Source organism: Erinaceus europaeus, chromosome 4 (assembly GCF_950295315.1).
Source record: "Erinaceus europaeus chromosome 4, mEriEur2.1, whole genome shotgun sequence".
Taxonomy (NCBI): Eukaryota; Metazoa; Chordata; class Mammalia; order Eulipotyphla; family Erinaceidae; genus Erinaceus; species Erinaceus europaeus.
In genome coordinates this window covers 36,729,636-36,742,941 of record NC_080165.1, presented here as the reverse complement: position 1 = coordinate 36,742,941, position 13,306 = coordinate 36,729,636, and the positions used below count along the sequence as shown (strand labels likewise).

The window sequence follows — 13,306 nt, the reverse complement described above, 5'->3', positions numbered from 1 at the left end:
GATTCTCCGGCAGAGATGAACACAACAAAGTTTTAATGAAGGGAAGTGTTTATTCACTTATAGTTATCAACTTTCCCATAACAATTCAACAAGCTTAACAGGTTACCTTTTCTTTTGTATAAACAAAATACTGTTAAGGGTAGCAGACGCTTGAGCAGAAGTAGCAGAGCAGATTCTAAGACCACTGACCAAGGCGACTTTTGACAGTATAAAGCTGTTTGTGCTGGGAAAGGGGGAGATAATGCCGCCACGTGCATTTTTCAACTTAACCCTTGCTTGCCTCAGTAGTACTTGGCTTATATGGCTCGTTATGTAGTATCTGGTAACCTGGCAAGCATATGCTTACGATTCCTATGGTGATTGAACGGGGGTTCGTGTTGAAAGTCAAGTCCGTACATTTGCTTTACCAAAGCTTACTATATTTAGTGAATCTTAAAAAATAAACTGGAGGGGTAGATAGCATAATGGTTATGGAGACTCGTGCCTGAGGCTCCTAAATCCCAGGTTCAATCCCTCGCCAACAGCACAAGCCAGAGCTGAGCAGTGCTCTGGCAGTACACCAACCCACTTCCCTCTATTCGACTAACACCATGGAAACATTTTATAACAGAAATGCGCAATAGTTCTGAGAGTAGTTACATTTGAGTCAGTCAAACTAAAACTAAAGTATTTAAAGCACTGTACTGGAATAACCAGAATCGCAACTTGCTCTTTTAGTGAGCAATTGCATAATGCCCCGTAGAAGGCAGTTACAAGCTGCTTTATGTGAAAATGTGGGCGGCTCTGAAAAGAGCCTTTGGTTAAGAAAAGATCGAACTACAAGTGTAGTCAGTACTCAGCTGGCTCACTTGCCCTTAGCCTTGTGGTGGCTCTCAGTCTTCTTGGGGAGCAGCACAGCCTGGATGTTAGGCAAGACGCCACCCTGAGCGATGGTGACCTTCCCCAGCAGCTTGTTGAGCTCCTCGTCGTTGCGGATGGCCAGCTGCAGGTGGCGCGGGATGATGCGGGTCTTCTTGTTGTCGCGGGCCGCGTTACCCGCCAGCTCCAGGATCTCGGCCGTCAGGTACTCCAGCACCGCCGCCAGGTACACAGGGGCGCCGGCTCCGACGCGCTCCGAGTAGTTGCCCTTGCGGAGCAGGCGGTGCACTCGGCCCACCGGGAACTGCAGACCTGCCCGGGAGGAGCGGGTCTTAGCCTTAGCGCGCGCCTTGCCTCCTTGCTTGCCTCGCCCAGACATGTCGACAATGAAAAAGGCTAAGTTTATCGAGGGACTAAAGTCTGTGGCACGCAAAAACTCTTTAATACCCTGCAGAGGTTTGGTAAAACAGCCATGCCATTGGCTCCTCACAAATTTCAGCCAATCAACTGTCGGATCTATAACGTCACAGCTTCTAATTTACATACAGCTCGCACAACTGAAAGGTCAAATTACTCAAGATAGCGCGATGGGAAGAACCAATAAGCGTTTGAAATTTTTTTAGAAAGTAGCCTATCACAGCTTAATATATTAGAAAAGCCTATAAGAAGCCGTAGTTTTGCAATTCCTGATTTGCATATTTCCCTAACAAATAAGGGGGCCATTTGTGACCTCGCGTACTGTATTTCTGAACTGTTCGTTGTTTTTAGACACTAGAAATAATGCCTGAACCAGCGAAATCTGCCCCTGCCCCAAAGAAGGGCTCCAAGAAGGCTGTAACAAAGGCGCAGAAGAAGGATGGCAAGAAGCGCAAGCGCAGCCGCAAGGAGAGCTACTCCGTCTACGTCTACAAGGTGCTGAAGCAGGTCCACCCCGACACCGGCATCTCGTCCAAGGCGATGGGCATCATGAACTCCTTCGTGAACGACATCTTCGAGCGCATCGCCGGCGAGGCTTCCCGCCTGGCGCACTACAACAAGCGCTCGACCATCACCTCCAGGGAGATCCAGACTGCCGTGCGCCTGCTGCTGCCTGGAGAGCTGGCCAAGCACGCCGTGTCGGAGGGCACCAAGGCCGTCACCAAGTACACTAGCTCTAAGTAAATTGGTTACTTAAGTGCTAAGGCAAAGAAGAAAAAAAAAGGTTCTTTTAAGAGCCGCCCATATTTTCTCCTAAAGTCCTGTAACAATATTGTAAAAATAGTTCATCTTAAGGCTTTTGAGATAGTTAAATTTTGATCAGCTTTATGGACCTTTTCGGTATATATTGAAGAGAAACTATCCCAGAACTTGGTTTGAATTTTGCTTCACTTAGGAACCGGATGGTACCATGCATAAGGACTCAGATCCAAACCCCCAGCCCCCACTTGCAGGCATAAGTTTCACAAGCCGTCTACAGGCGTCTCTCTATCCCCCTACCGTCTCAATTTCTGACTGCTTCTAAAAAACTTGACTTACTTTATGTTCCCTTTGTGAGTAGGAACTGAAAGTAAATTCTGAATTTAAGCAAGACACTGAGACACGGACGGGACAGCATGGCAGGAAATGAGAAAATTTTCAGTTAGGCAATTTTTTTAATCCTGGGGAATGAGATATGGACCTTACATGTCAGTCTTCAACCTCAGTCTCCCACATTTATGTTACTGGTTTGGTTTGGTTTTCCTCTTGAGTAGTTGTTTATATAATATAATAATAAACTGAGAATTAAACCAAGAAAGTTAACTGTTAACATTGGTGTGTTCTGATTTGACGTACTAGCCATTTCATGCTACAATTATTTCCTATGGGATGGAGTCTGCCTTTCTATAGGTAAATAACCTGAGAAATTAAAAATTAGTAGCTAGTTTCTTAAACACTAAAAGCAAGGACTACTTAAGTATCCCAAAATTAGGGCCCAAGACTTGCAAAAGCCTCAATCCTTGGCACCACTAAAAGACAGGCACCACTTAAAGTTCTAAGGCGATTCCGTCCTCCCCCCTCCCCTGTCCCTCTCCTCCCCCCCCCCCCCCCCCCCATCCAGAGCTAGGTGCTATACAGGGTTCCACCATTTTCTGTGGTCATTTCTTTTTCCTTTTTCTTATAGGGACAAGTAGGGAAAGTAAAAGATACAGGCATATTGCTCATGAATTGAGGACTGATAACTGTGTACTCTACCAAGTCACTTCCCTTACCCCTACTTCTATCTCAAAAAAGTAGGTAGAAGAAGTGGAAAAGTATGTTTAATTTCATATATAAATTTAGAAGATAAAGTTGGCATCTAAATTTTCACTGGAATTTTTCAATTACAAAATTGTTTTTTTGTTTCCTGAGACTAGGTGCAACCATGGGAATGGAAAAACTTAAGTTATACAGAAGAATAGAGCATTAGATTGAAATAAAAGCCTTCAAACAAAGTTAACTTTTGGTTTGTTTATTTGTTTACACAATAATTCTGACATATGAAATCTAAAGAGCACCTGAAAGCAAGTTTAATTTTTCTGAGTACTTGGTGTAGAAGGAAAAGCATGACATTTGCTGTATAAATAAGAATTCAAACAAATCTAATTTTCTACTTATTCGTCATCGATCTCTTCTTCTAAGTCTTAGCATATATCTGTGGACATTAAAAATATGACTATTTTGCAATGAGTCTTGTGAAGAAAATCCTGTAAACCACATGTAAAATTGTAACATAAATTTACTTTCCCAAACTAGTTCTATCTTTTAAAACAAAATGTTCTTGTGGCCTAAATGTGACACGATGTATAGTGCAAGAATTATATTCATGAGGCACTGAGTTCAATCCCAGCACTGCATATGCAAGTAAACATGCCAATTTACTTGAAAAAGGAAATGGAAATTCTGGGCCAGGTGGTGACTCACCTGGTTGAGTGCACCAGGTTCAAGTCCTTGGTCCCCACCTGCAGGAGGAAAGGTTCACGAGTTTTGAAGCAAGGCTGCAGGTGTCTCTGTCTCCCCCCCCCCCCTTCTCTCTATTCAGTAAGATTTTTTTAAAGGTGGGGTGGAAATACCACATGCCTGCCTCACTGGAATGGATGCCTTACCGTTCAAATGCTGAATTTTGACAAGTTATTTACACTCGCTTGTGAGCATTTCCCTACCTCTCGATGGAAAGTTATTAGTTACTACTGTATGGGATGGCTGGGGTGATCAATAGAAGAAAACTGGTAAGGGTCTTAGCACAGTGCCTTCCATGAAACTTTTCCCAAAATATTGAGAGCAACTAAAATCCTTGCCTGAAGATACAGGGAAGATAGTCTTGGTCCTCTCAATGCAGGTAAAATGAAAAATCCTCCGGCAAAGACGGAAGAGGGGTGGAAAACTACAAGTGGTGGATTCTCATTTCAGCCTTTTCAGAGCACTGAGTAGAAACCTTGGTGGATTCTTTCTGTAGCTAATCCGGGCACATTGGCAGATTCTGTCCACACACCCTGACTGTAGCAAATCCCCTCTCACCCTTTGATTCTCTCTTCGAACTCTTGTTTATAGCCAGTTAACTTGAACCAAGCCCAAACTGAAAGGATAAAGGGCTGGGTGTAGAGGCAGAAAGTCGTTTGGGCTTGGGAGTTGTTACCAAAGAATTCCTTAGTGTGTCTCTACAGTGTTACAGTACAAAGGTAACCAAAGAATGAGACTAAGGCTACATGGAGGGGAGGGAGGTACATGTATTTCATGTTAACGTGTTTCAAGTCAGTTCCTACTAGACCTAAACAACCTTCTTCTTTTTAATATTTATTTATTTATTTATTCCCTTTTGTTGACCTTATTATTGTTGTTATTGATGTCATCATTGTTGGATAGGACAGAGAGAAATGGAGAGAGGAAGGGAATACAGGGGGAGAGAAAGATAGACACCTGCAGACCTGCTTCACCAAAGCCTGTGAAGCGACTCCCCTACAGTTGGAGAGCCGGGGGTTCGAACCGGAATTCTTGAGCAGGTCCTTGCACTTTGTGCCACATACACTTAAGCAGCTGCGCTACCGCCTGACTCCCCCTGAACAACCTTATAGCTCAGCACCCAGCCTTTATCTTTTTCAAGCTGGGCAACAGCACAAACTAATTGGTTTGAGTCCATCAAGGTACTGACAGTATCAAAAGTGAGAGCAGGTTGGCTAAGGTCTAAGATTTCCACGGGATAGTGAAATGTGGAAGTGAGAGTTCACTACCACTTGGAACGGGTTTTCTCTTTCATTCTTTTTTTTAATATTTATTTATTCACTTTTGTTGCCCTTGTTGTTTTATTGTTATTGTTGGATAGGAAAGAGAAATCGAGAGAGGAGGGGAAGACAGAGAGGGGGAGAGAAAGATAAACAGCTGCAGACCTGATTCACCGCTTGTGAAGTGACCCCCCCTTCAGGTGGAGAACCGGGGCTCAAACCGAGATCATTACTCCAGTCCTTGCACTTCGCACTTAACACGCTACACAACCAACCGACTCCATTCTCTTTCATTCTTTTGCCAGTGGATTTTTCGTTTCACAAGAACTGACCGGAAACCTCTTGAGAAATAAACGTAAATCCCTGCCTACCCCACACCCCCACGCAAATTTAGTCTGGCTTTTGGCTACATTCTAGCTGTAATATTCTAGAGGTGGCACATACAGTTGAGAGCCAGATATGCATGAACTCATAAGTTTGATTCTGGCACTGTATTTGCTAGAGCAATGCTCTGACTCAAACCCAAACTCCCAGACTTCCGGAGGCGGAGCTACGAGCAGCAGATCGCTTTCTCTCCTCTCCTCTCCTCTCCCGGATCAACTAGGAATACCAAAGGAGACCACCCGGACCGAAACAAGACAGGACTAGAATGACCACAGAAACCCAGTAAATCACCCGTGAGTACAAACACGCGTGGCTGGTGACAGAGAGGAGAGAGGGGAGAGATTAAGTGACTGCTAACAGTTCGACAGTTTGTCAGTGGAGACACCACCTCCAGTCTGCTCCACCAACAAGGGGACAGCTGAAGGGAGGAAAGGACTCCCCAGAGACTCACCAAGTACAACTCTGAGTCTCCATTGCTACTACCCTCAGAATCTGGAGCAGCAACAGGGAGGGACACCAGGGCACAGAGATCTAACCGGGAAACTCAGGAGAAGACCTATACCTCGGTGGCATAGCTGAAGGGCTGTGAAAGTCTCTTTGCATAACCACTGGATTATCTCTGCCACACCCTGCTTTATCTCTTGGTCAGGAGTCATTGATTAAGTCAAGAAGCCTATTGATAGTTTAAAAGCCCTCAGGCTACCATAGCCTACAGGGGAAAAAAAAAAGGCTTTTACACCACTGAACTCCAACTCAGGGATTGAAAAACCTCTTAACTTATATAAAATGGTTAAAACAACAAGAAAAAATAATGGAGACTCGAACCAGGACAAGAGTCCAGCTAAAAGTCCTCCAGAGGGCAAAGCACAAAACAACGAGTTCAACATCCAAACATTAGCTAAGGAAATAATAACAGGAGTGAGTAAAGAATTTGAAAAAATTGTAATCAGAACTGCAGGAACAACAAATGAGAATATGGAAGAAAATTCTAATTATCTCATGGTTATTAGAGAGCTGAAAGCTGAAATTGCTGAGCTAAGAAGGCAACTAGCTGAACAAGCTAAAACAGTATCAGAGCAGGGCAACAAAATAGATGAACTCCAGAAAGCAGTAGAGGGCAGAGAGAATAGAATCTATGAGGCTAAAGACAGAATTAGCAAGATTGAGGATGAATTAGAGACAACTAAAGAAGAAGTAAGAGATCTCAAAAAGAGATTAAGAGATGCTGAAAACAACAACAGAGTCCTATGGGATGACTTCAAAAGAAACAATATACGCATTATTGGCTTACCAGAGGAAGAAAGAGAAGGGGAGGAAGAAAGCGTTCTCCAGGCCATAATAGCTGAAAATTTCTCTAGTCTAGACAACACCAAAGACATAAAGATTCAAGAAGCCCAGAGGGTCCCAAACAGAATTAACCCAGACCTAAAGACACCAAGACATGTCATACTTAGATTGGAAAGGAATAAGGATAAAGAAAGGATCCTCAAGGCTGCAAGAGAAAAACAAAGAGTCACCTACAAAGGAAAACCCATAAGATGAGCAGCAGACTTCTCCATACAAACACTACAGGCCAGAAGAGAATGGCAAGATATCTATCGAGTGCTCAATGAGAAAGGCTTTCAGCCAAGAATACTATATCCTGCTAGACTGTCATTCAGACTAGATGGAAGCATCAAACCCAAACTCCCTCTTAAAGGTGAGTAAAATGAAACTATATCCTGTCTATCCTCTGCTCAAAAATCTGCAATGACTCCCCATCTCAGGATTCAAAGTGAATTTTTAAAAAGACTAAGTCAAAAAATTAACCAACCAAACTACTGTACTGTAGGAAGCCCTAGTGTATGGAAAAGCCCAGACCTGCCTGACCAGATAACACAAGACCTTGAGGAAGGTCTCTCCCATACCCGTGGTATATCTTTATTATTATTATTAAAGTATTTATTTCCTTTTGTTGCCCTTGTTTTAAGGTTATAGTTATTATTACTATTGGCGTCGTTGTTGTTGCATAGGACAGAGAGAAATGGAGAAAGGAGGGAGAAAGACAGACACCTGCTTCACCGCCTGTGAAGCGAACCCCCTACAGTTGGGGAGCCGGGGGCTCAAACCGCAATCCTTAAACCAGTCCTTGTTCTTTGTGCCACCTGCGCATAACCCGTGGCGCTAACGCCTGACTCCCTCCTGTGGTATATCTTATCCTACCCATCTCCAGGGCAGCCACTGAACCCTAAGCCCCCTAAAAGTGATGTTCCAGTAAATCTTGAGACTAACCTTCCCTTAGACACAGCTATGAAGGAAACTGTAAATAAGACAACCAAACCCTGAGCAATGGGTTGAAAATGCCCACTTAACTTTGCCATATCCACTTCTGTAACAATGCTTTCTGCTCTCAGCTCTGCAGCTCCCTATATAAGCTATACCTTCCCTTTCCCCTATAAAAGCTATATTTTTCCTTTCAGGGCCCACAATTCTTTAAGAGCAGGAGTTCTTTCTGTGCCCTGCTAACGTTAATAAACCGTTCTCACGTTCCTGGAATGTCTCTTGAATCTGCTGAAGGTAAATGTTTTTGCAGTAAAAAGTTTTATAACAAAAGTATGGCATCAGCCTACTAGATGTGCAGCAAATTATCTCTTAATAAGTTGGAGTTGGGCTGTAGCGCAGCGGGTTAAGCGCAGGTGGCGCAAAGCACAAGGACCGGCACAAGGACCGGCACAAGGACCGGCATAAGGATCCCGGTTTGAACCCCGGCTCCCCACCTGCAGGGGAGTCGCTTCACAGGCGGTGAAGCAGGTCTGCAGGTGTCTATCTTTCTCTCCTCCTCTCTGTCTTGCCCTCCTCTCTCCATTTCTCTCTGTCCTATCCAACAACAATAATAACTACAATAAAAAAAACAAGGGCAACAAAAGAGAATAAATAAATATTTTTAAAAAATAAATAAGTTTGGACTCTCCAAACTTACTCTTTCTCCTCAAAACTACGACCTCTCCACCCCTCTGCCCAACCACTTGTCCTTCCTTGGAATGTTGCATCACTTTCTCATACCAACTCCAACCCAAACCCCCTCACCTATCCCCACCCTTCATCCCCTCACCACCAACCCCCAACTTAACACTTTCACAGTAAACATTTTACATGGTATATGATACAAAAAAAATCAACCCCATCTGCATTTTTTGCCTTCCCTTGTTTTGGTAGTTAACACCTAGCATCTGATACATTTTTTTTCATCTAGGCTTGTGTGCACCACCGACCGAACAACATATAAACTTTTATATTTTGTGTCGTTCATTGCTACAATTCCCCAGAGCACAGACTAGTACCTGTTCAAAAGCTCTCTGCTCAAGCATGCCGATATAAATTCTCAAAACATTAACTTAATACCTAGCTCTTTTCCTCTATAAACACTAAAGTTCATATATGAGATTCAAAATTATCTCACTGGCTATCCCATTATAGTATCATTAAACTACTTGTGTCCAAAAAAAAAAAGAAAAAAGAAAACCTCGTTTTCCACAGGTATTAATCTACGGTAGTGATTGACTATTTCGATTGTCCCTTACAGGTAATAAAATCATACTGAAGAGAAGTCAATTGCCACCAAAAGTGAGGATTGGGCTTTTCTGCCCATTAATACTTAAAATTTGCTCCACTTAGTGAACTCATCCTTTGTTCGACCGCTGAAGCAGTCTTACAGGCGCAAGTTCTTTGTCTGGGCAGCCATCTTAACGGCCACATAAGGCTGACTTCAGATAGTCTACCTTAATTAACCCTGAAAACTTTGAACAGCTAGTTTCTGAAATTTACTGCCAACACTTTAAATGCCTCTATGAAAGATGCTGTAAAGTGAACAGATTAAAAGGCGCTCAGACCCAATGAACTAACAGACTAGACAAATGGATGAGATACCGAACAGTGTCGCTCTTTTATAGGAGAATGTGGGTGGCCCTGAAAAGGGCCTTTTGTTGCGAAAGGATAGAATAGCAAACGACTTATCCGCCGAAACCGTACAGTGTGCGTCCCTGGCGCTTGAGGGCATAGACCACATCCATGGCGGTGACGGTCTTGCGCTTGGCGTGCTCGGTGTAGGTGACGGCGTCCCGGATCACGTTCTCCAGAAACACCTTCAGCACCCCGCGGGTCTCCTCGTAGATAAGGCCGGAGATGCGCTTCACGCCGCCGCGACGAGCCAGGCGCCGAATGGCGGGCTTGGTGATGCCCTGGATATTATCGCGTAGGACCTTACGATGGCGCTTAGCGCCACCCTTTCCAAGACCCTTACCGCCTTTCCCACGACCAGACATGTTTACACAACTGCAAGGCAGTCAAACTGAAGCGAGAGGGAAAACGCGATGTCCTTATATGTGGTGATTACGGACCTAATTGAAGACTTGGATAACCTCTGAGAAATGATTGGGTGTTCCATTGCCTCCGCCCCCTGATGATTCTGTCAGAATGACATCACGACTAGATGCCCGCCCTCCAAATATTTCCGTAGAATCCTGTTTCTAAAGCCCTACGTTCCGAAATAAGCTTTTCCGGGCTGTATTACCTACACCAGATTAGTTTAAAAAATATATATGAAAAAGTGTTTAGTAACTTGAACCATGTGACAGGAAATGTAGTGGCCCTTATCGAAACGAATTCTATTAGCTCCCAAATTTAACCGACCCACAGGAGAGTTTAAAATTGCTGGACTTAAAATCGTTTCTACCATCAAGCCTAAAGAAACCTGAAATAAAAACATTTCTTGCCAAAGGCATTTGATGTATTTGTTTAGTAATTTCGTGGCAAACTTCTTGGGCGCCGTGCGGGAATCTAGGTTTCTTTCCTGACTTGTTTTCACTTTGCTTTAATCGTTACTTAAAGAACTAGTCGCTACTCAGATCTACAGCCAGTTACGATTCTGTGAATGTTTATTTCTAGGGTCTTTGTTTGTTTTAGTTTTCTCTCTCCTCTTTAATTCTTGGAACGGCATTATTCCAGAAAGAATCAGCAACGTGATGTGGTCAAAGTGTATAATCGGAAATCTCGCGATTTCTGAAGTGATCTAATAGGATACTTACAAGCTGTACCTACCGCAAAGCAGAGTGGCGCAGCGGAAGCGTGCTGGGCCCATAACCCAGAGGTCGATGGATCGAAACCATCCTCTGCTATTTGCTTTTATATTTCTTTACTATATTTACATTTATATTACGTGTATTTTTTTTTTTTTACAGTTTTTTTTTTTTCTTTATTGGGGAATTAATGTTTTACATTCAACAGTAAGTACAATAGTTTGTACATGCATAACATTCCCCAGTTTCCCATATAACAATACAACACCCACTAGGTCCTCTGAATCCTTCTTGGACCTGTATTCTCCCCACACGTGTATATTTATATATACTTTATTTACTATAATTCTGTAGTTTAATCTGAAAATTTTTTTAACACCAGATTAAAATTTATGCCCTGGAAATGGATGTGAAACCCTTTTCGCTCACTATAATATAACGTCATTCATAGATAGTTATCAAACAGTATGTCCTCTCATACTGGAAATAAATTTCTCCTGGTTGCCAAAAGTAACCATATCTGTTGCCAAAAATGACAGTTCTGCTTTGCCCTATGAGGCCAGAATAAATCTAAAACAAGCCAAGTGTGCTGGTGAGGACAGGGATGGAAGCTGAAGTGTGGAGTTCTATTTCCTCACATACATCATCAGAAACACTACTACAACGTGGTTGTGCCCAGGTGATAAAGGCAGCAGATTAGAAATATGCTGGGCCACTCCATTGCAGATTACTTTCAACCACCAGTCTTAATCTCTACAATGAATAAGCAGGAATTTGAGACATAGTACCACAATTAAAGTCTGACATGGAGAATTCACTTCTGCAGGACCTAGTGGATTTTATTTTCCTATAGTCTGTGGGAAATCATAATCAATTTTGATCCACAAAATAACATGATCAGATTCTCTCATAAGAAAAATAGCTGGAGTTTTCAAGTTTGTGGTCTAGTCCTTGTTTTCTTTGTTTTGCTACCTATTGTCTGACTGTCTGTCTGTGTGTTTCTGTCTCTCTACCTATCATATATTGTCATTGCCGACGTTTCACTGCTCTAGCTGACTTTTCAAAACAAAAAGAAAGATATCAGGGCACCTAAACTTCCTCCAATGTGGAAAAGGATCAACTTGGGCCTGGAAACTTTTATTAGGTTTTCTAGTCTGGTTTTCATTTGTTTTGGTTATTGCTATTGTAAATTATGACTTCTGTAATATAATCTTTTAAACTATGTCTTTGATCTTTTAATATACTGGCAAAATTAAGTATTCTGTTTGACATAATGAAAGTTTCAGACTAAGTCATTGCTTAGGGAAGAGAAAATTGTCCCTAAAGCATGTTAAATCAAAAGATCAATTCATTCCTTACTATAGCAACAAAAACAATAAAATATCTAGGAATAATAACCAAAGAAGTGAAAGACTTGTCTACTGAAAATTATGAGTCACTACTCAAGGAAATAGAAAAAGACACAAAGAAGTGGAAAGATATCCCATGTTCATGGGTTGGAAGAATTAACATCATCAAAATGAATATACTACTCAGAGCCATCTACAAATTTAATGCTATCCCCATCAAGATCCCAAACACATTTTTTAGGAGAATAGAACAAATGCTACAAATGTTTATCTGGAACCAGAAAAGACCTAGAATTGCCAAAACAATCTTGAGAAAAAAGAACAGAACCGGATGCATCACACTCCCAGATCTCAGATTGTATTATAGGGCCATTGTCATCAAAACTGCTTGGTACTGGAACATGAATAGACACACTGACCAGTGGAATAGAATTGAGGCCCAGAAGTGAGCCCCCACACCTATGGACATCTAGTCTTTGACAGAGGGGCCCAGACTATTAAATGGGGAAAGCAGAGTCTCTTCAACAAATGGTGTTGGGAAAAAATGGGTTGAAACATGCAGAAGAATGAAACTGAACCTCTGTATTTCACCAAATACAAAAGTAAATTCCAAGTGGATCAAGGACTTGGATGTTAGACCAGAAACTATCAGATACTTAGAGGAAAATATTGGCAGAACTCTTTTCCGCATACATTTTAAAGACATCTTCAATGAAACGAATCCAGCTACAAAGACTAACGCAAGTATAAACCTATGGGACTACATCAAATTAAAAAGCTTCTTCACAGCAAAAGAAATCACTACCCAAACCAAGAGACCCCTCACAAAATGGGAGAAGATCTTTACATGCCATACATCAGACAAGAGTTTAAAAACCAACATATATAAAGAGCTTGCCAAACTCAACAACAAGACAACAAATAACCCCATCCAAAAATGAGGGAAGGACATAGACAGAATATTCACCACAGAAGAGATCCAAAAGGCCAAGAAACACATGAAAAAATGCTCCAAGTCTCTGATTGTCAGAGAAATGCAAATAAAGACAACAATGAGATACCACTTTACTCCTGTGAGAATGTCATGCATCAGAAATGTAACAGCAGCAAATGCTGGAGAGCATGTGGGGTCAAAGGAACCCTCCTCCACTGCTGGTGGGAATGTCAATTGGTCCAACCTCTGTGGAGAATAGTCTGGAGAACTCTCAGAAGGCTAGAAATGGACCTACCCTATGATCCTGCAATTCCTCTCCTGGGGATATATCCTAAGGAACCCAACACATCCATCCAAAAAGATCTGTGTACACATATGTTCTTGGCAGCACAATTTGTAATAGCCAAAACCTGGAAGCAACCCAGGTGTCCAACAACAGATGAGTGGCTGAGCAAGTTGTGGTCTATATACACAATGGAATACTACTCAGCTGTAAAAAATGGTGACTTCACC

At 42.3% G+C, this 13,306-nt stretch overlaps 3 protein-coding genes and 1 non-coding gene across 4 annotated transcripts; 2 read left to right on the top strand and 2 right to left on the bottom strand.

Annotated features, from left to right (window-relative positions):
• Window positions 1-16: 16 nt before the first annotated feature.
• LOC103123888 (histone H2A type 1-D) lies at window positions 17-1,641 on the bottom strand. The gene has a single exon (XM_007534563.3). It carries the CDS (start codon window positions 1,235-1,237, stop codon window positions 845-847), a length of 393 nt encoding a protein of 130 aa, XP_007534625.1. The 5' UTR covers window positions 1,238-1,641; the 3' UTR covers window positions 17-844.
• Window positions 1,614-2,845, top strand: LOC103123887 (histone H2B type 1-C/E/F/G/I). Its single transcript, XM_060189256.1, has one exon. It carries the CDS (start codon window positions 1,639-1,641, stop codon window positions 2,017-2,019), a length of 381 nt encoding a protein of 126 aa, XP_060045239.1. The 5' UTR covers window positions 1,614-1,638; the 3' UTR covers window positions 2,020-2,845.
• A 6,512-nt stretch (window positions 2,846-9,357) lies between these two features.
• LOC103123889 (histone H4) lies at window positions 9,358-9,782 on the bottom strand. Its single transcript, XM_007534565.2, has one exon. It carries the CDS (start codon window positions 9,755-9,757, stop codon window positions 9,446-9,448), a length of 312 nt encoding a protein of 103 aa, XP_007534627.1. The 5' UTR covers window positions 9,758-9,782; the 3' UTR covers window positions 9,358-9,445.
• A 755-nt stretch (window positions 9,783-10,537) lies between these two features.
• Window positions 10,538-10,609, top strand: TRNAM-CAU (transfer RNA methionine (anticodon CAU)). The gene has a single exon. It is a non-coding gene; the product is annotated as a tRNA-Met (tRNA).
• The last annotated feature ends 2,697 nt before the right edge of the window (window positions 10,610-13,306 follow it).

Coding starts and splice junctions, on each gene's coding strand:
- LOC103123887 (XM_060189256.1), top strand. CDS start 1,639: ATGCCTGAACCAGCGAAATCTGCCCCTGCCCCAAAGAAGGGCTCCAAG.
- LOC103123889 (XM_007534565.2), bottom strand. CDS start 9,757: ATGTCTGGTCGTGGGAAAGGCGGTAAGGGTCTTGGAAAGGGTGGCGCT.
- LOC103123888 (XM_007534563.3), bottom strand. CDS start 1,237: ATGTCTGGGCGAGGCAAGCAAGGAGGCAAGGCGCGCGCTAAGGCTAAG.